Below are 24,801 nucleotides of genomic sequence, written 5' to 3' on the forward strand. Positions count from 1 at the left end.
GTGCAGAAGCTGGAGGAGCAGGCCTGTGTTATTCTGGGGCTCCAAAGTGAGCAGGAGAGAAGTCACCATATATGTACACTGAATCTCTGAGCAGATCATCAGCAAAATCAGCCAGCGTGACATCTGCAACCCTCAGTGCCTTGCAAAACGCTATGGGTGTGCTCAGCTGGCAGTCCCCAACAAAACCCTAGAGGGAGGCAGCAGGACAGCCTCTCGTTTATGAAGGTGCTCTGGCCCTCAGGAGAACTCACCGAGCACACAGGAAGTGAGCGGCGTAACCTCGGGACAGCACTCCATCTTTACAGACCTGACATCTGGAAAAAAATGGTTTCCTTTTGTCTTGGCCATTGAACTAGAAGATGTGCAGCTCAGGGACAGCCCTTTGTTGTGAGGACAGCCAGAAAAACAGGCAGAGAGCACTTTCATAGGGACTGTTCATGTTACAGCAGTGACTGAAAGACCAAACAAAATGTGCCAGCTCAGATGTGCAATGAAAACACATGTGAAGTGTGCCTGAAGACACAACCCCTTTCCATTTGTAATTACTGTTGCGTTAAGAAGCAAAAACTCCCCAAGGAGAAAACAGCTCAGGGACAGACTGGGCATTGGTCAGCGGGTGGCGAGCAACTGCATTGTGCATCACTTGCTTTGGACGTTCTATTATTATTATTATTATCATTATTTCTCTTTCTTTTCCATTTTATTAACCTATCTTTATCTCAACACACAAGCTTTTACTTTTTTTCCCTCCCGATTCTCTCCCCCATCCCACTGGGAGGGGAGGTGGTAGCAAACAGCCGTGCGGTGCTGAGCCGCCTGCTGGGTTAAACCCCGACACAAGGGAAATTCAGGTTCTGCTGCACATCTCCATTTGTGCTTCAAAGCCCCACGCAGCATGTACATGCCCCAGGTTTCTCGTTGAGCCCTCTATTAGGACTGTAAAAGGTTAGATCCTGACGTTGTAACACAAACACTGCTAGGAACTGCAAGATCTCAACTTCCCTCTCACCGGGCTGTGTGTACACACATGCACCAGAGATTTTCCACGGAAACCAAGTGCCTCAAGACTAAATTAAACCATTAAATAATGAGATCTTCCAGGAAGTTCTAGGGAACACCTCCTAAAGTCAACTCTGATCAACCAGCTGTCTGCCAGAAAGCCTCACAAAGAGGTCGTTTGTGAAGACAGACGAGGAGGATGAGAAATGATAAACCCTCTGGCCAGATGAGCACCAGGCACTGCTCACCACAACATGGGACACGGCTGAGAAGGTGGAGGGGAATGGGGTGTCTGGAAGGTCCCCAGATGAACAGGCACATAAGGAAGAGAACAATATCCATCAGAGGATGATTAGTGCAGTCATTTCAGAACTGGGGAAAGAGATGTCTTCAGTGCCAAAAATTCTAAGTATGCACTAAACTTGTTTCTGACCAAGCTTTTGGGATATTAGGAAACTGTATTCACTGCTCTTCACTGCTCCAGGAACAAGTGTTCCTTCCCTTTCCACTTGCACCAACGGTTAGCCATGGGCATAACACAATCCTTTTCTCCTGTGTGTTTCAGAACAGAAACAAAGCTTTTTCCATGAGAAAAACCCATATCTTAGAAGGCAAGAACTTTATAGTGCAATCTAAATATCCATCAAAGCTCTGCTTGTAACAGCAGGAACTCAGCACGAGGAGGCAGGTGGTGTCGATAAGAATTTATGGGATGTCTGTAGCCATATTAAATGTCCCAAGTTCTTCAAAGCACAGGTAATGCTGAAATGGGGTTTACAGACACAGCTGATTTAAAATACGCACAGTCTCAATCCCTACTCAATACCTGCTCATATTAAAACGCATTCAGAGGACACCATCTGCTCTTTATAGGCACTGGTAATCAAAACGTTCTCTGTCCGTGTAAGCATAGCCATGAAAGGATATACTGGGGTAAGGTTCATGCTAAAAAGCTAAATTCTGCTCTCTTCCATCCAAAGGTACTCCTGATCAGAAAGTTTATTCAAGCTGTGCCATCTGGACCATGCCCATATTTATGACACTTCGGTTTTCAAAACCTGCCAAATATTTTTGGTCAGCAGGATTCCCTAATGCCAATTCGTTACTGTTAAAGGACAACTTGTTAGGCAACGAACTTGTTCTCCTGATTATTCTAATGGAAAAATACAGGGAGAGACAGGGCACTGGTAATTTCCTGTTCCCTCAACATGCTTCATCAAGTAAAGAAGGCCAGGATATCTCCCATCTACATGCCTGCAAGCGGTCTGATCCTGCAAACATCCCACTCAAGCACTTCACACTTAGGTTAACACAAGCTTGGAGAGCAGAATAGCTATGAACACACAGCAAAGAGCATTTTTATTGTGATTTTTCTTTACTGTAATGCAATATTTCAAAGCATGCTTGCACACAAGTCTTTGAGTAATGCAGAATATTAAGATGTGACTGAACAGAAAAGCTTTACTATCACAAAACGCTATCCAATTTTACTTTCTCTGATCCAAACTGTAGTATCCATTTTCCAACAGAACTAAAACCCACTGGGAGCTTTACACCCTCTGAACTGCTGTTAAGCTGCAGTATAAAATTAATTACAGAAACACCTCTGACAGAATTAAAGAGCAGTGTTTCCAGTCAGAAATAACATCACCAATGGCAGAAATAACACTGATAGACTGACATCAAACCTGACCACCAGTGCTAAAGCCTGAAACCAAAGAAGCAAAGATCAGACACAAGCAAAAGACATCTAAGGCCACTCAAGCAATTGTAAAACTTAACTGGTCTGGATGCAATTCATTGAAAATAACCCAACAACGGCAAAACTTCACCTCTGCAAATATACTGGATGTGCAAGTCTGATTCACCATGAGCAATTACAACCCAATGCACACACAACAGCATGCAATTCTATTATCTTTGCTTTAAGCTGCCTTTTATATGCTTTTTTCTTGCTATTTCAGGAATTTCACTACAATAAACTATGGAATTCTGCTCGTTGAGAGAAAATTCCATAGCTAAACCTCCAATTAAGTGCTCTTATATCTACCAGGAAAAGGAGAGCGGTATCTCAGTCCTGCATCATGATTTTGTTGCTGGCAGACTACCCGTAACAATTACTGAAAGGACATCTGTGCTGATGAAGCTTAAGGACATTTTGTACTGATAAGTATTCCTCCTTTTTAATCCCCGAGTGGTTGCAGGAGTTCTCATAACATACCTTCCATTTGTGAATCGGTACAGGTATTTGGACTGTAGCCCAGGGATTTTCAGTGGGTACCTGAGATGCAATAAATGACCACATTTGCTTATTACAGTAAAACTCAGTGTTTTTGTCAAGTATTAATACCGTAACGTGGTCCTGATTCAAATTTCAGCATGATTTCAGCATGGGTTTTGCCTTCCACTGGCTCCAACTACACAACGTCTGGGTGGTAAGATTTGAGCTGATTGCTTGGATAATAGCACTTAATTGGTACTACGGTTTCCATCTCCACCATATCCTTACAATCTGGCTGCAACAAATTTGATTTATTTAATACAGAAAGTTATTTTACTGATGTACCTGTAAGCAATGAAACAAGATATTAATAAACGTCACACTGAACAGCCCATGCAGCTGCCTCTACAGAGGTTCATTTTCAGACTGGTTTATGATAGAAGCAGTGTGTGAAATTGCCCTCTTCTTCTTTCTCCTGAGCTTTTGAACTCAGTGTTTAGTTTTAGGCACACAGGACAGAGGTAAGGATCTCAGGGCTAAAGAGCTCCTAAAACTTCTGTGAACATCCAACAGGCATCTCAAACACATCTGAAGGTATTTTGGTTGAGCAGAGAGACCCAAACTGGCCACCCTACTCTGCAGGAAAGGCTGCAGAAGGAGCTCAACCATTACCTGGTTGGTTGCCAGCCAGGGAATCGGTGGGTATGCACAGGCAGCAAGCAGCACACAGCCACCTGGGGACGCACCCCAGAGGGTGTTATCATCTGCACGGCCGACAGCTCGGGGCTGTGGGACAGAGCCCAGATGTTGGAAGGAACGGGGGGAGCATGGGGGACACACATTCAGGGCTGGAGTCAGCACAACGGGAACAGCAGGGATGCTGCGGATTACAGGTCCATAGAGAGCATGTTTCTGCTGTTTATAGTACCTCAGTAAAAAAAAGGTGTTGTGGCCGTGAGAATAGGATGCTGGACATGCTTACACCATGTTCAGAGGACACACAAGTGTACAGGGAAGCCATTAAGCATGCAACTAAACAGCCTTTCAGAATTTCCTATGGAGAACAGAACCATACAAAAAAAAAAACAGGAAAAAAAAAAAAGAAACAACAAAGAAGTAACTGCAGACCTGTGTAAATAAATGATAAAGCTGCTTAAACTCCAAGGATTTCTGGTTTGTGGCGCTGGATTACGGGGTAAAGCAAAAACCTAAAAGATTGTGCCTGTTTTCTGCCCTCAAAGGAAACCTGTTGCATAAAAGAAAGACTGACGGCACAATAAAGATCCAGTGGCTGAGGACCAGAGTGCAACTATTAAAGCTGAAGTGCTCTTTAACAAGGCTCTAACACACATGCTCTCTGTTGGGAAGCTCTGTAGACATAGCATTCACTTAGCCCTTTTCCAAGGTCATGGCACCACCTACTCTTTCCTGGCCACAATGGGGTACTGCTGGCCATTTAGGACACGTGCAGAGCCCTCGGTCCTCCCAGGGAGATAGGGAAATCCGTGAGACTGACAGATCAGCAGACATCTGAGGAACAGCTGCTGAGAACTTCAGAAGTTCCAGGAACCTTAAAGTTGATTAAAAATAGAAATAATTTAATCAAGGTCACATTTGCCCTCAGAGAGGAGGAAGGAATTCTCTTTATATACACAGAACAGTAAAAGCACTCCCTGTGTTGGTAACTCATGGGCCTTGGGAAAATGAGTATTTTAAATTGTCCTAGGCCCTACCACTTCAACATCAGCATTTCCCAGCGGACTGAGAGATCAAACATTAACCTCAACAAGTGGCCCCATGTTTCAGCGTGTCTCCGTGATATCACCGCACTTCAACACGACAAGAGGAGCCGAGGCTCCATACCTCATTTTATGCTAGGAATGTGCACAGAAACACCCCTTAGGAGCTGGGGGGAGGCTCTAAACATACCCTCATGCTGCACACGGTGCTGCGTGATGTATGTGGCTGATTAAACATTCAGAAGGGATCTATAGACACAGGCGCAGCTCCAGCCTTGGCCCCAGGCTTCCAGGTGGTGATGGGATTTACCCAGAGGCCCTTCTCCAACAGGCCTCTAAGAAAAAAAAATAAAAATGATTTTTCATATTCGTAGTTTTCTCCACACATTGCAAAATCACACGAGAGGAGGAGCAAGAGAAAATCCTACCTTTCCATTCAGGTAAACAAAGCAAACTGCATCTTAGGAGATGACGGCAACTGGCAGATCAAGGAACGCTCATCTACAAGGGCTGCAACTTACAGTTTGGAAGGATAAACTTCAGAATACAGTTTACTCTGTCACAAGCTCTCCAACAGTCAGGAAAGCCCCTGACACAAGAATTCAAAATAACTTCTGACCATCATAAGCAATTTTTCTTCCTATCCGCCCTGCCAAGCAAGGGCAGGGGGGAGAGTCAGTGCTGGGAGGAATGTCCACATCTTAATCCATGAGCTTCAACACCTGTAAGTATGCCACGTAATCCAGGCAGGATTTGTACTTAGCGGGTAGCAGAATATTCATACTAGATACCTGCGTTGGCTTCTTCCTACCGACATCACCCAGCTCCACTCCCAACTTCTCCACCTCAGTTTTAAATAGGGGAAGTTGCAAAGAAAGGAAATCTGGCCATGAGAACACTTTCTTTAATGCAAAAGGAAACATTTCTAACTCATATATGAAAAAGTTGAAGAGCTAAATTTAAATTCAAACAATTCAGCAGCCTTATTTGTTTCTGGAAGTACTGAGCTCCCTCCCCACTGTCAGTGGGGGCTCTGCACGTCTGGTAGTTTTGGGGAGGCACGACCATAAAACGAAATCAGCGGTGAGAGTACGCGCTCTTTTTGGGTCCCTTGGTAACACACGGGATTCCTGTGGCCTGAATTAGTTAATTCCTAAACTGCTGGTGCAGATGCTTGGGGCTGTAAAGAAAGCCATGCTTTACATTCCCTTCTTGATGCTCCCTCTGTTGACGTGCATTAAGAAAAGGGGCTAGGTTGTCAAACCACGGATATTCATGCGCTGAGCCGAGAGCCTTCACACTTGGTGGTCTGGAAATCTTTTAAAGGACACAGAACTGAAGACGAGTTGGACAAAACTGGAAAAGGAAAGGTACTTCTAGTCGCTCTGAGCAGAAGACACAAATAGGCAGATTGAGTTTTCCTAGCACTGGCCGCAATAAATACATCCCAGGGCATTAGGGGTGAGGGAAGAATGGGACGAGGACGGATTCTTGACTGAATCTGAGTGTTTTGTTTGTGCCCAATGGCTTAAGAAATTTGTTCATCCTTCCTTGAAGACTACATTTGTAACGCTGTACCACTGCTGGGGTCAGTCAGAGGTTAAGTTAGTGGCCGGATAAATTCTCACTGCACAATTTCTGTTCACCTGATGTGTGGATCTGTGCAGCACATTGACTCAGGTGTCAGAGGAAAACACAGGACTACGGATCTGTTGCACCTTGCTTTTCACTGCTTTGAACAAGACGCAGCCCTGCAGTATCTCAGGAAGAATTCTCTCCCCTTGGTTTGCCCATCCCAAACATTTATTTTTAAGTATTTCTTCCTTACCCAAACTGTTATTGTTTTCTCTCCTTTGTTTTGTCTCACAGGCATCCCAAACATCTAGACAGGGTGAGTTTGCTCTCAGGCACCAGGCACAGAAGCCACTGTAGTTCCCCAGCCTCCTAAACTGCACAAATCACACTGCCTTATTCAAGCGCCCTCCTAAAATCCTGAATCGAGCGTCAACCATCATGAAACAGGCTCTGAAAAGTACAGGAATGAAAACAAATATATCAGGACTCTTCTGTTGGCTGGTGTTTGAAACTTCACCATAGGATTCTGCTCACTTCTCAGGCATTTTTTTCCTTGGTCATTACAGTTAGACACTTTTTTTTTTTTTAAAGCAGGTCATATTTTACGTATTCACATCAATCTGAGAGATGGGGATCATAAAAAGCACAGTGAGGAGACAAAATAACATCCGAGTTTATCCAGAGAGCGTTTATCCAGCAGGCATATTGATATTGTCTCTCTGCAGCATGTGACACGTATCATAACATCAGGGAACAGACTGCTGCAGTGCTTTGCAGAGGCACCGAGAGCTTTATTCTTCTTCCAGTCAACGACAGCTGAGGCCAGAAGTGCCTGACCTGCCACAGAAATTCCGGAGTTCAGTTTCTGATTTCATTCTTGTAGAAACTACGTGTTCTGTAAATAACTGCTAGTGTCTCTAAATATTCAGAATAGGCATCTCTTAACTACATAAAACTCAAGGGGATGGAATAAACATATACCTACATGTAAAACAAACAAGAAAAAACCAACGCAATACAGATTACTGGTGACAGAGCTGTGAATCCAGAACCGAATTCCCACTGATTACTTTAAATAAGTTGCCCCTCCAAATCAATTATTGGTGTAAGCCATCTCCGAGCCAGCTGCATCCATTTCAAATGACTAATGTAGAAGTTTAGGATTTGTACTACCTAATTCTTCAGTCTTTTTTTGCTGGGGTGCTGGTAGTAACAAGGACTGACTTGAAGGGAAGGTGAATACTTGCCTTCTAACAGCTGCCAGATGTCAGCCCCAAACCCAGCGCAGTATCTTTCCTACCTCCTGCCCTCCCTGAGGATTCCCCATCTGGCCCCAAGGAGAGACAAGACACGGGACTGGCCAGAACAAGGAGCTGATCCCATCAGCCAAAGCCAACTTTCCTACTTGGGTTTTACCATCTGCCACCCACGGAAATAAATGCTCCACCAAGTGACAGCTATCTGGCATCTTATCAAGGGACTATAAAGAGAAGAGGGACGGGGTTCCTTAGAAGAGAAGCTCGTCTTTCTGCTCCATTTCAAGCTTATGGGCTGGAGGGGGGAGGCGGAGGGTTGCAGTGAATTTTCACTGGATACAAAGCTGTAGATTAAGGTTTGTATAGGACAAGAACTTGATCTATGTAGACCCCAAAGCAGTATGAAAACAACTCAATCATTTGTGGGGAATTTGGGTAATTACACAGCTAACTATGCAGCAGAAAAAAATAATACATCACATTACAGCTAAACGCTGAATTTTTCTAAGCAAAACAGTGGGAGTTGAATCACAAACAATGGAATTACCCAGCTGGAAAGCGGATGGTAAAAACACTGAGTATCAGTAATTCCCTCATTCCTTTGCTACCAAGAAATCACACAGCCCCCAGAGGTAGCACATTTAACTACCTATTGTTAGTTAATGTTGCTTATTGAACTAGGTCAGCACCTGCGTATACCTTAAGGAGTAACAAACAGGGTCTGCCTGGGTATCTCCAGCTCCTGGCTGCTGCAGGGAACATCATGGATAAAGTTGAAGACTGAGAAAAAGGCTGCCTTGTGCAAACTACAGGAGGGAATGGATTTAGTGCAGTAGGTAACCAAATGGTAGAGTGAAAACAAACCTTTGGTTCACTTCTTTTTTTTCATACTGTTGAGAAAGCGGAAGGCTAACAATCGCCATCAGTATCACAGCCCCTCTGCAGCCAGGAGAGGGTTGCTTTTCATTTCCCAGTGCAGCTGCTGAGCTGGTCTGGGGTACAGATCCAGACAGAAGTGTTTGCTGCTCCTCTTAAAACATGAAGAATGAAAAGGGCTATCTTTGGTAGCTTTCTCCATGAAATCTCAAAACATGAATAGCCGCATTAATCTGATTCAGAACTATAACTAGAAGTGAGGTCTATATCTAAAAGCAAAAGTCATGAATGCGTTTGATGTATTTTAAGTAAGGCACTGAACTGCAGTTGTTATTTACAGATCAAAGAAGCTCCAGCAGTGTCCTGAAACAATCTAAGTGAGAAATGCCAAAATCTGATTTCATCCATGTCCATATGTTGCTTTGAACTCGTAATTCACAGAATTGGTCACTATATTGAACTAATTATCAAGCTTAACGCTTGCCAGTTTTGATGGCTGTGCTCCCTTAACAGAAGAGTCGGCTCTGAAGGGAAGGAGGATGATATATTGGAAGAGGTATTGCCTTTATTGAAATCTGGGGAGGAAAAGCAATGAATCCACCAAAAATGCCCCTCCCTCCCATAAAACAAAGTTCATTTAATTTTCTAAATGATTGCTGAGACACAAATTAGCAAAATAAATACTGTTTGCATTAACCAATACTTATATAAAATAGAGTGGTTAAGTCCTCCTCCCTCACAGCAAGTTTCTTTTTTAAAGTTAAAGGGAAAATATCTATGCTAAAATCTGATGAGGGCACATATTGTACACAGAAGTAAAATTAAAACAACAGATTCACAGCACAGCATAACATGTTTAAATTAAAATACTAATAAAAACAAACACTGAGAACGTATTTCTTCTGCAGACAGGAATATATCAGCAAGTCGTATTCTGATACCACTAACAACTTTTAGAAGCGAGTTTTTTTACCACTTAGTTACAGTGGTTTGAAATGTCCACAAACATTGGTTTGCTTAAGAAGCGATTTCAGGAATCACACAGCTTAGGGTATAATTAAAAAGCAATCTATGGGAAATAGGTTATTACCAGTATTTAGCAGCTAATTTGTTAGTTAATGCCTTAACAAAGCTCTCCTTTGATTGCAGTAGGGGGAAAAAAACACAACTTCAAGAGGATTATTTGCTATTAAGACTTGTACTCAATTATGGAGAACTGACGTGCTCCTTTCAGGAGGCTGCTGTTCCCACCCCATAGCAGTCTCCAGGCAAGCAGGGATGGATTGAGCAGCGCTGCAGCCAGCTGTTCCCATGTGCAGGACAGGAGTTCAGCCTCTCCTTTTTAAGAGAATTTGCAAAGTATCCTCACTAATACGGGTGTTTGCTAATAAAGAGTTGCAACCTGCATGTTCCTTGGTGCCCGTAACGCTTTTATTTTATCACTCACATCAATGCTCCCCCTCAGCTCCCCCTGTACCCTTTAATCTCATTTCTGAAGAAGCGGCCACACAGGTGCTGGAGTCTCTGGACAGCATTTTTCATCAAGATAACATGCCCCTTCGTTTGCTTTTCCTTCTGACAAAAGGGACAACACAAGATAATTTTTATCGAGTTCCATGAACACCGTATTTATGTCACGTTACTGGAAATGAGCATCACTGAATATGTTTGTAGGTTACAGCTTCCTAACAAGTTATAATCACCTTGAAGCTGCCATTTACTATCACAGTTAGCATCACACTGATCAGGGCAAGGCTTTAAATACCACGCTAACCCCAAACTTAACCTCAGCCACGGAAAATGTAACCAACAAACTTTCAGATAACACGACAGAGGTGGAAAAAACAGTCCTCACCCACTCTTACAAATTGCTTTTCCTGCCACTACCACCTCTTCAGACCCCATTACCATATTTCAACTGCAAAGACTTTCCTATAGCAAAAGCTGCAAATAAAAATATTTTTAACGGCATCATTGACTCTGAGGCATACTTTTTATGTAAAAGTTAGTCTGGGGAGCTGTAGCCCAGCAGAGACAGAACCTCAAGAAGCCTTCAGCTGCAGAGCAAAGCAAAGAGGCCCATTAATCATATTTATCAAGATTGTCTACTCTGGCTTTCATGCAGCGAGGGGAAATGTGCTATACTACTTCAGCAACAAGGAGCAAGGCTAAAACAAACTGACCTAACTGCATGGGTCACTTCCAGAAATAGAAAGTATACCAGCAGCACAGCTGTACAGGCCAGAAGGCAAAATGCTGGGAGAGTTGGAGAAAAAGGAAAAAAAAGAAAAAAAAAAACACCCCAAACTTGTGAGGTATGTAGCCAGTGGCAAGATTACACTGGGCCAAATTTTGCTTTAATTGGCATTTAGTATGTTAAAATCTACAAGACAAGATTCAGTTAAGTGCTTCGGAGTCTTATATTTCATGAGGCTCCTAAAACACTTTCTTGTGCTTCAGGATTTCATATCAGCAAAAGCAGGAATGAAGCAGATAACCTCCCACTGAGGTATGAGCACATTACTTATTTAGATGTGTAGGGATACTTCTTTATGGCTCTTCTCTTTTCAAGTTAGACAGTGCGATGTCAAATGCAAATTCAGAATACAATGTACTAGCTGTTCTCCCGTGGAACGCAGGGGTAGTATCCTGGTTTATGTTTTTACTCTTTTTGGGGGTTTATTTTGTCTGAAAGAGCATCCAGGGGCCTCAGTTTACTCATGACAAACTCACCCGTGTCACATACCGTGCATCACTGGCAGTATTTAACTGGGAAAGATTCAAGCCTGGAACAGCCAGATCTGGTAGAGTGACCTGAGGGTTGCTCTATCTGCCATTCGAAGCCAAAATGTTCAGGCCAAGCTCTGCTTTATTGTAGCCAGGCCTGCTGGCTTTGAAAAGCAAGAATACAATTTTCACTTATTCAACCCGCATAAAAAGAAAATTTGCAGAGCTTACACTTTATTGGCTTCTATAAAATTAACAGAAAAGTAAAAGCAAGATAAGAGGCCGGTTTAATAACACCATTTCCATTTGCAGCATATGCACCAGGCCTGCTTTGCCTACATTTCTATAAAAATAATGAAAGTCATGCTACCATCCATCCCGTCCCTTCCCCCACGTGCATTTCCAGTTACAGACGCAGTGACTGCGAGCCCTCCCATTACACCTCCAGTTCTTCACTCTGTGCGAAGACCAAGCCAATCTGCCTCCTCATTCTTAGGAAATTCTTAGGAAAGACCCAAGAGTCCTTCCTCCTTGGAGGGAAACCACAGCCAGGCTGCTCTTCCGAACTGCAAATACCTGACCAGAAGCATCCCATGCACAGTGCAGACCCAGGTTATGAGGGAGTGCTGCTCCTGCATCTTGCAACCACAGGCAGCTCTCCTCCTGCCTCACAGGAGATGCCACGTGCCTCTCAAGGTGTGACTGCGGCTGATCACTGTGGTCCTGGACACAGTGGGTAGCTCACCTGGCCAGGCAGGGCAAGAGAAGCCCTCTGCTTCCTGCTAAACAAGCACGAATGGAACCAGCCACCTGGTATCAAACAAACAAAAAAAGCAAAGCACAACCAATCAAACCGAAAGTATCAGCCCCGTATTTGTACTGCCATAAAGGTCCCTGGCTATCCTTAAGATTTTTTTTTTTAGTCCCAGGAAATTCAATGGGACTGCTCCCCAGAGTCAACAAAACAAACAGCATTTCAAGTTTTATGTTTCCTTTGCAACTGGGTTGAGAGGCAGGATTAAAGCAAAGTCAATTCCAAGCTCCACAGGGCACCCTAAGATTGGATCCCTTGCAAGAGGCATTTCCTTGGGCTGGCGCTGCAGCAATCACAGGCATTGTGTGCCCTCTAGTGTGTGACTGCTCATAGCGCTCAGTCAGTCTGCACAGAGCAAGGGAGAGACCCAAGAAAGGTCACTGTGCTCCAACTTCTTTTTTTTTTTTTTTTTTTTGAAACAGAAGCAAAAGTTCCCATGCCCAAAATTAACTTCTTTTCCCTTAACCAGACAAGATGTTTACTATAAGGATTGATTGCTAGTGAATTCCCAGAATATCCCTTAAAAAAAATAAATAAGCAAGTTGTTTGATCTATTTGGTTAGCTAAAACCAGCTGAATCTGGCCCTTAAAATGTTCTGAGGCTAGGTATGACTTTGGCTTTAAGCATTTTGTTTGTTTGGTTGTTTTTTTTTTTTTGTTGTTGTGTTTTGTTTTTTGGGATGGGGGGGTGTCACATCTCCTCTGCTCACAACAGTGGAATCAAAACTTCTTTCCTGCAAGATAAAAATAAGCTGGGTTTTCAAAAGAAATTTGTGGTGTCACCTGCTTTAACCACTTGGAAGAGCCACTCTTGTAGCCAACTGTCACAAGTGCCGTACTTCCAAAACGTGGAATGGGGGAACACGGAATTTACCACAATCGTGCTAAATTAAACAAGCTCTGCGGCAGGTCTGCTCTGTTTTTCCACACCTTCATCCACAATCTTGGGTTTTCAGTTTCAACTCTTCATATCTCTCAGTTGGTGCCTAATACTTAGTTTGATGTACACATACGTAATCTAACAAGCAACAGAGCAAGCATTCTATCCATACATACGTGCATGTGTACAGATAAACGTATAAAAGAATTTAAAATCTAGCAACGCATCAGGGTTGGGTGGAATTATTTATGGCTAAATGAAGCCCGGTTTCAGCAGCAGCAATCTAAATTAAAATCAGTTTCTTCTCTTCTGCATGTTTTAGCTCCATCCCTCCAGTTCTGTTGGTGTACCTACAGATGAAAATCACGATTGCTGTTGCCTTCAAAAATCTGCACAAACAGTAAGTCAAGCACTGAGGTTTCCACCAAAACCAGTACTGCTGACGGGCACGGTATTATGGAAATGTGCAGATCTGAGCTTTCATATCAAGGGTATGGACAATGGATTCCTAGAACCAATGCTGGGATGATTGAAGAGATTTTTCCATCTGTCTGCACCATCCTACTGCCAGAAGTTCCTTATCCTGGGTCAGACCCAGCAGAAGCTGGTCCACATCAGGCCCTCCAAACTGCAGTTCAGAGCCCACCACTCTGCAGCGCTTTAAGTCACCAAGATGCTAACCTCCTAGCAGAAACGGGGGGTCTCTTCCAAACAAGTCACTAGAGCTCACCAGGAAATGCTCGCAGACCTTTCTCTTGCTGAACTATTTCCACATGCTACAGAATTTGAAATCATCATCTTTCTGATAAAATAGAAAGCAAGAAGACAGTCACCATGTAGCTTGGGGCTGGAAGCTCCCAAGTGCTAAGCGCCAAGCCCAAGGCTGAGCAGAAAGCTCCACAGGACTGTGCTCTGGTCAAGAGATGTGCTTCGGGACCTGAGGGTGCAGACACTCAGCTTTTTGTGTTAAAGCAGAACTGCTGCTTAAGAGAATATCATGCAAGGAATTTGGGGAAAATGCTTTTGATCTTGGACTGCTGAGTTTTCTGTTCTTCAGCAGATGTAGAGAAAACCAGGCAATAGCTGCCCCAAGTAGGAAAACCAGATAATTGCTGTTAATAGTGACAGTAGTATCGTTCTGTACATGGAAATCTTCCACTGTAAAAGTCATTTTTTCGTCTATTTCAGGCAAGAATTTCATCCTTGAAAGCATGTCCCATATTGCCGAACTGCTTGCTGTTCCAGACCCATCATGCACACTGAGAGGACGATTTGCCTTAGAGAGTGCAAGACCCTTGATAAGGAATTATTAAAAACAACGCCGTTTTTTACATGTATATGCATGCGTGTCTCTGTTCAGATTTTATACAAGCAGCTATACCACACACGCGCCCCTATCTTTTTACAGTTAGATAAGAACCTGCTTCAGCACAGCCACCAACGAAATGCAGCCTGCACCGGATCCAGCCCGGGAACTCATCAGCCATCTGCACGGTTACTGCACAGCGTAGAAAAGCAGGAACCCTCGTCTCCTGCTGAGAGCTACAGAAAGAATCCAGGCAGACAAAATACAGTTGCCCATAGAGGAATGTAGCTGTGGAATTAAAACTGGGATCGGCCACTAAGCCAAAAATTCCCCAAGTTTTTATACGATTCTTTTTGCCGTTAAACAGTCACAAGTGTTACGGGCAGTCAAATTTCAGAAGTAGGCAGAACTTTCCAATCCTACTAGACATGACAGGCCTTCAGTGCCATGCCACCAGGCTGTAATGGTACAGAGACACCCCATACAGAGATATCCCAGGTATCTGAAGATACAGAGTTATCCCATTAATTCTAACACCCTTAGCTTGCTTTGGAAAACATCAGTGTTATTCATCCAGTGATACTACCAGATAAAAAAATAAAAATAAGGTTAAGTATCTTCTATAATTGCTTCTATTTGCTACCTATTGTTTTTACTACTTTAAGCCTTTCCTCCTCCTTTTAACCATGAGGAGTTATCTGTTGCCTGTCCTCCCTCCTATTACGGTGGGGAAACAAAGTTCACATGGACATTCTCCACTGGAACCAACACATGGAGCATGCTCTCCAAACCACTGCCAAACAAAACTCATGGGAAACCAATGCAAAGCACAGTTCTTAGATTGTTTAAAAAAAAAAAAAAAAAACAGCCAACAACCAACCGAAGATTTTACAGCATGAAGAAAAACCAGAGTCAAGCATCTTCCTCTTCCCGACTTGTTCTTGCCCACAACGTCACTACTGACCCACAAAATGTGTTCCTTACATCAAGAACAATGCAGAAAACATCACTTGCTTTAGTAAGGTGCTTAGAAAAAGAATGGGAACAGTACCTCTATTTCAAGCATGCAGTGAAATATGCTTCCTGCAAGATGCTGCTTGCATACACTTCCATTTGGAAAGCATCTGCATTACCAAACCACATAAGCCATTTTTACTGCACAGTTTTTGGAAGTGTTTTGTCTGTTTGGAGAGCCTAGATGCAAGGCTATAGTCTTCCAAATATAGAAACACGCTGCATATATGAAATTCTTTTCAGATGAAGATATCCACTGATGTCAGAGACCCTATTAATTGTATGCTCTGGTAAAAATTGATTTACCAGGGGCAGAAAGGATGGCTGCATTCTGCTTCTAACTGATGAACGTGGATGCTGCACCCAGCCTGAGAAAGAGCACATTCAACTGGCAAATCTGGGATCACTGCACGTGCTTAACCAAAAAAAAAAAAAAACATTAACTTTACAGGGAATTTGCTTTCCATCTCTGCCCATCCTGGCCAGTTTATTTGCCATTCAAGCAGGTCACAAAACCTACACAAAGCCTTTTTAGATCTCCGTTTTAATTTCCGAATACTACTCCAGTGACTGCAGAAAGTAAGGAGTGTGATGAATAACACACAAAAACGAAGGACAGTTATTTCCTTTGTACATTTGTTAGTGTTCCAGGTCCCGAGCACCTGGATGTGCCTGAGCCTTTACACCAGAGCACGGAGCTGTCTCCTGCTCTTATACCGCAAGAATCACTTTTAACCCTTACATACCTTCCAAAATCAAAATCCATTGAGTATCGATATCTAGGAAGATACAGGTGTCCTACCAGATACCTGGTACAACTCCAGTAACACACATTCCAAAACACAGCGGTGTTATGGGCAGGAGGAAGCAGAGAGATTCTTTTTTCCCCTCCCAACTTTCCTCCTATTAATCACATTGCATAACTTCTGCATAATTTCTCACATGGCAGGGACTAAATTAATCCATTTTATAGTTCCCAACCCTTCTATGAGACTTATTCTACATAGAAACACCCAAGCCTAAGAAACGTTGGTTGCTCAGCACAAGGCAAAACCCCCAGTCTTACGTATCTTGCCTGGCAAATTCCTGGTTAAATCTAACCTTTCTAGAATCCCAAAATAAAGTAAAGCCAACTCAGTTTTCCAGAAAGTAACAAAAGACAGATACTGCACATATTTCATTAGAGAGGATGTTTATTTTTCCAAATATTGTATTAAGATAGTGTCCTGTTTGCCCATTTCAATCGACATCTGCTCTGTAATACAGAGAATGATAGAAGATCAAAGATTTAATTGTGCAAGAAAAAGAATGTCTTAATAACATTCTTTCTGTCCTACAGCAACAGAGATAAACTTTAAAAAAAAATCTAACAGCTAGGAGAACAGGATATTTATATAAAGATGTCCTAACAAAAGAAAAGCATGCAAAACTACCTCTGGTGGATAAACAAACTAGGCTCCCTGTTTGCAGACTGTTCTCTATCGAGCTCAGCCCTCAGAGATCCCCTCCCTTGCTCGGTCAACAATGTTTTAACATATCTCAGCTGGCTTCCACATTTTTATACATAACCTTTTCAGCATCCTTTGTTCCTTGACCCTTTAAATTTAGGGAAAGGCAGCAGGTGTGTCTTTAAGACTCATTTTGCTTCCAGTTGTTTCAGAGTGCCTCTCACCTTCTCCCTGGTAGTAAGTCAGTTAAGAGTGGGGTTTTGGTCAGTCACCTGCACAGGCTGCACTGCATTCCTCCCCATCCCCGTTGATGGGGGCACTGTGACAGGCCACCAGTTGTACTGCCCACAGTACCTCTGCCTCAGGAGACGTTACCTCTGGGGTTTTGGAGCCTGGAGAAAGCTTGAGCTTGTTGCCTGTTTGTCAGAGCACTGCCGCCACTCATTAATGCAGTGGTTTACTTTTAACTAATTCTCCTCCTCTTGCCCCAAATGAATATGGCATAGAGTGCTGTCTCCCCCCAGAGCAGCCGGATCTGCCTGTGCTCACTCAGGGCTCCAACCTGCACACACCGAAGGAAAACAAACAAACGTGTGTGTCCCAGCCAAACCTACAGCTGTACTAATTCTCAAAGTTCGGACTCCCAGAAATCACAGCTAGGTTACCTCCCTGGCAGTAAGATCAGCAGCATGCTACACAAGAGTGGATTCAGATTTATCAAATTATCTGTCGAACTCTGAGCCCTGAGATGAGCTCTCAAACACCACTGCTCAGGGACTCACCATTACTGCCCCCCTGAACGGAGGCCAATACAAGCCAAGAGCCCAAATTTTCTCAGAGAAGTCTCTGAGGCAATACAAACAACAAGCAGAGCTACCTGCACGGCAAGGACTGCCATTTGAAAGCAATTCTCTGCCTCCTTTCAAGTCATACGTGAATTATAAACTTTGATTCCTTAAAGACAAAGGGATGGAGGACGAGTTCAATATCCATTTTAGCTCCTTTCGAGCCTAATCCTGAGTTAGGGCCCAATCCCTCTGCAATATTTTTAGCAGTGACAAACTAGATTAAACCAAAGCACCCACTCAGTTCTCCCAAACACTTCCACAGCAATTTGCAACAGGAGGGACACCACATTTAAGTGTGGCACTTCTCAGCTGTGCAAAGCTGAACCCTTCATACAAACACGCAGAGAGTAACGTGACTCACTGTCCAGCAAGCTGCTGCACACGGTGGAACTGGACAATGCACTTCATTCTCTTGCGTTGTCTTCCCGTTCATAATAGTGTCCTTTAAGACATCTGCTAGGCTCCTGTAACATTAATGGAAATGGATAAACTCCAAAGGGAACTCAGGGGCTTCTGTCTTTTTCCCATGAACTGAACATTATGGAATTTTAACAGATGTTCTACTCAGTCATAGTTAATAAAATGAATTATGCAGGAATTAAAAATCTGGCTCCATTTGCTTATATAAGATCTCAGCAGCAGAACTACATTCCCATTAAGAAATTCTAGAGGATTTACAGTGCATTTACAGCCTACTCCTGCCTTGTTATAAGATGGCAGGAGATTTTACAAATGAACTCTCTTCTGGAAAACATGACGACGTTTACCTGCTCGCTGACTGCTCTTAGCAGCACGATCCAGTTTGCGCACCAGTGAACGCTGCCATACTGTGACCACAAGAAAGGCCAATTCTCGCTTTGATTTGCTTTGGAAGTGACATCATGGGAATTCCACATCTTTTCACAGCCTCAGATTTCTGCCATTATTTCAAAGTCTCATTGAACAGCTTAATAACCATACTCTCACTTTGTGCTTTGTCACAAAAGCTTTCCTCTTGGAACACGGATGTCTCTTGCAGACTACTACTGCCAAAAGAATGATGCACCATACCTTGTTTTCGTTCAGATTTTAGGATTAGTTCAGAGCAGGTGAAAACAGCACAGCCAAAACTTCACAATTTATCCTCCACTGAGACTCATTCAAACAAAGATATTTCCAAAAGCATTACACATTTAACCATCTTCCTTCTTGTCTGATATTTGTCTGTATAGAAGGTATTCCGTTGAAAAGATAAAGGGGGATAAGAGAAGGAATGAAAATCAAAAGTGAAGGGTGAAACAACCATCTCACACCAGAACAGAAGTAGCACAGCAGCTAATGCAAATTACACAGAACAGAATAAGGCCGCCTTGAAAAGATCTACAATGCTATGGAAAACTGAAGAGATTTCAAGATTGCATTCCTTTTATAAACATTCAAACTCATTTTCATTTAAGTCCAAGCAACTGGCAAGCAGATCTCTGTCCAGGCACTGATACCTGCTTTATGTAATATGCAAAATTTTACCCTGATGCAACAGCTAAAACCAACATCTCAAAATCTGGCTCAAGAATTTTGTCTGTGCAAGAACATCGCCATCTTCGAAGCATCAATATCCACAGCCTCTTCCATTATTGTTTTTTTTTTTTAAATGAAAAATTGTTCATTGAAACCATTTTACCCAAAATCCCGCTCTGCTGTAACTAAACAAAGGGTTTTGTCTAAATAAAAAAACAAAACATACAAATGAACTCTATAAGCGTAAAATTCAGCTGGAGTCTACAGATGTCATGCAGCTACCTGGATGTGTCCAATAACAAATTAATATAGATTTTTATCTGAAAATAAAGACTTTCCCTAAAGGAAGTGTATTTCAATAGAGGAGAAAATATCAAGATTAAACATCAGGCTTAGAGTGGTTCCAGCTGGAGGTTCAGCATGCAGCTCCTACTTGCATGGATATTGCTTTATGTATTTAGTGTCTGAAAATGCAATGGCCTTAACTGGCTGTTAAATTCAAAGATTTTTTTTATTTTATTTTTAAAGACATCACTTATGATTTGTTTCATTTTGAAAAGAAAGCACATTTCATTTGGTGATCATTTATTTCTCATTCTATCGGACAGGTTCCCCTGAAAAGCAATACTTCAACAGAAATCAGTTCTGAAGGATCTTTTATGAATATACATAATGGAGAGGACCCCCATTAAATTTCCAACAAAGTGCTGCCATTTTGAGTAAACAAAGTTATCTCAGCAGGGTCACACACTATGCCATGAATATGGTCTGCAAATTAATTACCACCCTGACATATGTCAAAACAAATTTTAAGGAGAACAGCACCCAGTTGTAACCGTGTGTTTTATCTACCTGTTAGTATGCAAAATCTGTATTCAATGGCACCTAAATTTATTCATTTATTCAGAACCCCTCAGAGAAATCAAAATGACTCGTTGGCCTTTTTTTTGCCCGTCGCCAAATGAAATCTGAGTGAATAACATGTGTTTAGTGAGCCAGAAAATAAGTACAGGATGAAGCTATGGTGCGGGATACATTTCAGAAAAGCAGGTGTCATCTCTGCAAAAGCAACTAATTTTTGAAACACTCAGAACTGCTCAAATAAACTGAAGTGCACTGTCATTTTTCAGCACTTTGGGATTTCTTATTTTAGGTAATATCCATCTTTATCCTACGTTGTAACAAGAACTGGCTAACCTAAGTGCCCTAAAAATAGTTTGCAGCAAAAAGAAAGGCTTTTTAAAGAAGAGCTACTGAAGGAAGGCTTAAAAAGCCTCTGCAACTACCTGTGTTATCAATGGCAACACATCCAACCAATCTGGAGGGAAAAAAAATGAAAAAAAAGCAGAGATCTAAACCTAGTTTATTCAGTTGAGCTATGTAAGGAGAGAACAAACCCCCGTGTGCCACACTGAACACTGTAAGTAAATAACCCTTTCTGAAAAATAGCTGCTATGTTTTCATACGAATCAAGCCTTGCCTCTTTATTTGAGGTACTCATGGAGAAAACTCTGCTTTGTCAAAAGATGATCTACCACCTGTGATGTGATTTTTAAGCTGTTTTGGATTGGGAGTTTATCAGTTTATGTTAAAGGCCAAAAGAAATCTGTCTACTGGCTAACCTGAAACAGCTTAGAGAAGACTACGTACATTTTATAAAAGCATTAACGTTAGGAAATTCTTGAATTTAAAAAAAAAAAAAAAAAGTTAAAGGTTCAGGGAAATCATAGGGGCAATCAAATGTCCTAAATGAGAGCTGTTAAGAACTCACACAGATGTCATTTAAAGATCTAAAAGTCAGAGCTATGAAGGCTGTCAGCCTGCATGGGGACTGCTGTGGGCAGATCTCAGGTGCCACAGTTCCAGATGCACAAGAAGAGTGCCAGCACTGAGCACAAACTAAATCCATAACTGAAGCCATGAAAACAACACAGCAAGATCAGAGCCTCTGCCCGCCCACCACTTTCAGTGGGTCCAAACCAGGGTCACAAAAGCCAACAGAAGAACTTTTCTATTTCTTTTGTAATGCCTTCGGTCCACACAGCATATCAAACACTTCCATGACACTAATCCTAAAATTGGTAGTCTGTTTATGAAGAGATTTTAAGTTTAGAAACTATTTACTGCCAAGCAGGCCAAAATATTTTTAGCTCCATTTTTCCCACCAGTGAAGTACTTCTGATTTGCAGTTAAGTAATGCCATATCAGATCCACAGGCTGGATGACTAAATGCATTTCTTTCACACATTCAGGAGAAAAAAAGCGCACACAATCCTCCCTATATACAGATGACAGATAATCTCTTGGCATCTGCTGACAAACACATTTAAAGAAAGCCTAAATCTGTGCCAAACTTGGCCTGATGCCACCAGTTCACCATTGTTGAATTACATACTTCACATGATGCAACCACGAGACTTGAAGTTTCCAGTGCTTTAATTTTATGGTTTTCATTGTGTTAATACATATATTTCCATTCTTTTACAATTTAGCAGCAACAAAATTAAGAGGCAGGAAGGTAGCTGACTTTTTGCATGTATCATAGATTTCTCTAAGGCATGTCATCAGTAATTATTTAAATTACAGGCTGGTAACTTACCTGGAATGAAATATGCTAATATTTACAGATTATGGTTAGGGCAACTGATCTCAGTTCTACTAGTACTACCACCACCTCTTGTTAGTGAACAGAAAAAAAGTGAGGGAAAGGAATCAATGTTTAAAAAAAAAAAAAAAAGAAAGAAGGAAAGATAAGTGTTTTACCTCTCTTAATACCGTGCTTTTATAACCCCGATAAAGTCCTTGAATACCCTGTAAACCAACAAAAGAAAGCATCAGCTATAGGGAATTAGTTTGTCAAAGACCACAATTTATTGGTGATTACAAGGCAAGCAGTGCAGCCTTACTTAGTGTCAGACCTGACTTCTTACAAATTGACTATATTGATTATAGCATTGTATACTGTATTCAGTGATTTACAGTGCTGGGCAGTTTTATGTTCATTTCAAAAAGCATTTAAACACTGTTCACAATAATCAGTTACAGAGAAGAAAATATACCTTACAGTTAAAATTAAAAGATAGCACAGAAACACATTACTCCAAGTTCTGCTTGACTAATCCTGGGCAAGCATCCATTATCCTCCATATATTTTGAAACTACTCCTCTTCTGCTTAAGCAGCCTACCTAAAGTGAACACACAGGATGACAACTTACATCCAACCCCTTACCTTTGATTCACAGCTTTTATGAATATATTTTGTATTTTTAACCAGCTAATAATATGAAAAACAATTAAGAATTCTTTTTAAATGTACATATAAAATTAGGTTTAATATCTTACAGGACAGTTTCTTGGATGTTTATCAAATCCTACAGTTCTTTGGTCAGCTACAAAGGAGAAAAGAGTACAATCTGGAGAGCACCAGCTTTTAGAGCAGAACGACCAAATCACAGAGTGAAGTTCCAGGGACCCTCTCATACAGGGTTATCAAAATAGTATTCATTTGCAAGCAACTAAAAAAACAACTGAATCATTAAAGGGTCATATATATGTCCTCCTTTTCCTGGCATTTATACATGGAAACTTGTATAACATTTTTCCCCACAGTATCTTCAGGAGTCACTTTCTCTTATGGGATAGAATTTGAGAAATGCCCCTTTTGAGACGCAGTAAAAGCAGTGGCATGCAGGTTTTCCAGAAAGAAACAGTACTGAAGAGATGACAAAAATCCTGATTTTTCAAAAGTTACCGATACTGGAAGTGCATTCATTTCTCTCCTGAAGCCTCTCTGAAGCCTTTGGGATATCTCCCCCGAAACCTCCTTCAAAAACTAAAAACCAGCCAGCAAACCTCAGATACAGGGTCTTGATGTCCTGCTGTCACAGACAAGGGCTGTTTAGATATATCCAAGTAGATCTTTTCACAACTTTTTTTTTTTTCCTCCTCTTATGTAGGTGCCCAATATAAAAGGAGGAGGAAAAAGTTGTTTAAAGTTTGCACGTGTGCGCATTTAAGTGCACACACATGGGGAAGGTGTGGGGTTTGGTTCCCTTAAACATTAACATGCCTACTGCTTCCAGGAACAGAAGAATTTTTGGAAAAGTGCTGAGAAAGAATAAAACTGTAGTAATGCTTCTGCACATGTACAGCATCAGTGGGAAGAATGAAGCAACTTCTTTGAAATTTTGCTCTGAACTCACCTCATGGTACAAGGTGTGGGAAAGAATCCGAAAGGTACTTGCAGAAGGTGAAACTTGGGCCCTTTGCTTGACAACTTCAGATGGAACCCTTATGAGGCACGCAACCTGCAAAAGAGCGATACAATCAGGGAGCAATTCCTTTTGCTGCCTTCATACAGCTGACGCATTTGGAGTTTGTTCCCAGTACAGAAACCTGAGAAACCAGGAAATAATTTTTGTAATTATATGAGTTGAACTTAAAAGCTGTTTATAAGGCGCTTATGTGTTTGCTCTCAGAGCTACATGCTTCCAGAAGGTGAAACTGTACTAACAGAAAATTAAGCACCCTTGATAATAACACTTCAGTTTTTAACCTCCAAAACAGAAGTAGGTTTGGATGAGACAAATCATTGATGAAACCAAAATTTTGAAGCCATCCTGTTTTTTGGCAGCTACAGGAAAATCTCCCCTACTTTCACAGATCTAATCTGCAGATCTGGGACTTGAAGAACAAATTTCGTAGATAGTTCCATTGTGCCCTCTAGTGACTGACAGCAAAAGGCGCTCCAGTTAGTGTTAGATGCACACAACACACTCAAGGTTTACCTTAAAACACACCGGACTTCATTCAAGGTGAAGCATCAGACTGATTCTTTTCTATGTAATGAACTTAACTAGGCAAGAAAGGCCCTTGTAGCTGGACGAAATAATGTGGCTACTGCCATAAATCTCTAGCTTTTATGAAATAGCTAAACCTGGCTTTAAAATGCTCACCTGCCACCACAATTTCAGGTAAGAGTTAAGACTGCATGCACGTAATTCTGAGAAACGAGGACACTGAGGTGTCAGAGTTATGAGCCTCATCTCTACAAAATGCCTGTTCACCAGCACGTAAACTTTTAGGAGAAGTTGTTGTCTTCAGCTGATCCCAGGGATACTTAAAACAGTGCTGGGACTGGTGGCACAACACCGGAGATGCCACAGCCCTTTGCTAGGCTTTCGGTTTTCTTCAGTCCCTTCCTGGGCTGGGGCGAGCAACCCACTGCGGTGAATTTGATTTCTAGCAGGAAAGGTGATCATGTATGCCACCAAGAGTTGAAATTCAGGAATTCAGTGCCAGACACAGACACACAAGTGCGATGTAACTTGAATGATCACTCGCGGGTAACACTGTGTAAAGTTTAAGTTCCATTTTCGCAGAGACTAAGAAAAAGTCTGTTATCCTGTTATATTCCTACAAGTTTACCAGACAACAATATCCAGAAGTCATTACAAACAGATATAACTCCATGTGCTCTTCAATCCTCAGGGTCAAAAATAACAAGTGACCCCAATATGTCAAGAAAATAAGAACTGTCAAGTTTTTTGATAGTTCAGCATAAATATTTATAGAACTTCATGCTTCATAACACCCCCTGT

The 24,801-nt window shown here is 41.9% G+C and overlaps 1 protein-coding gene across 13 annotated transcripts in view; it reads right to left on the reverse strand.

The window, feature by feature from the left end:
* The window catches only part of SLC25A26 (solute carrier family 25 member 26), a 96,570-nt gene that overhangs the window by 39,660 nt on the left and 32,109 nt on the right, over positions 1-24,801 (reverse strand). For all 13 annotated transcript variants that reach the window (XM_072044545.1, XM_072044546.1, XM_072044538.1 and 10 more), the window contains 2 exons: positions 23,404-23,508; positions 21,964-22,011 (listed from right to left, as the gene is read on the reverse strand). In XM_072044545.1, the coding sequence (XP_071900646.1) occupies positions 21,964-22,011; positions 23,404-23,508 (153 nt within the window). The remainder of the gene's footprint in view (positions 1-21,963; positions 22,012-23,403; positions 23,509-24,801) is intronic.

This window comes from Anas platyrhynchos, chromosome 13, assembly GCF_047663525.1.
Source record: "Anas platyrhynchos isolate ZD024472 breed Pekin duck chromosome 13, IASCAAS_PekinDuck_T2T, whole genome shotgun sequence".
NCBI classification, from domain to species: domain Eukaryota; kingdom Metazoa; phylum Chordata; class Aves; order Anseriformes; family Anatidae; genus Anas; species Anas platyrhynchos.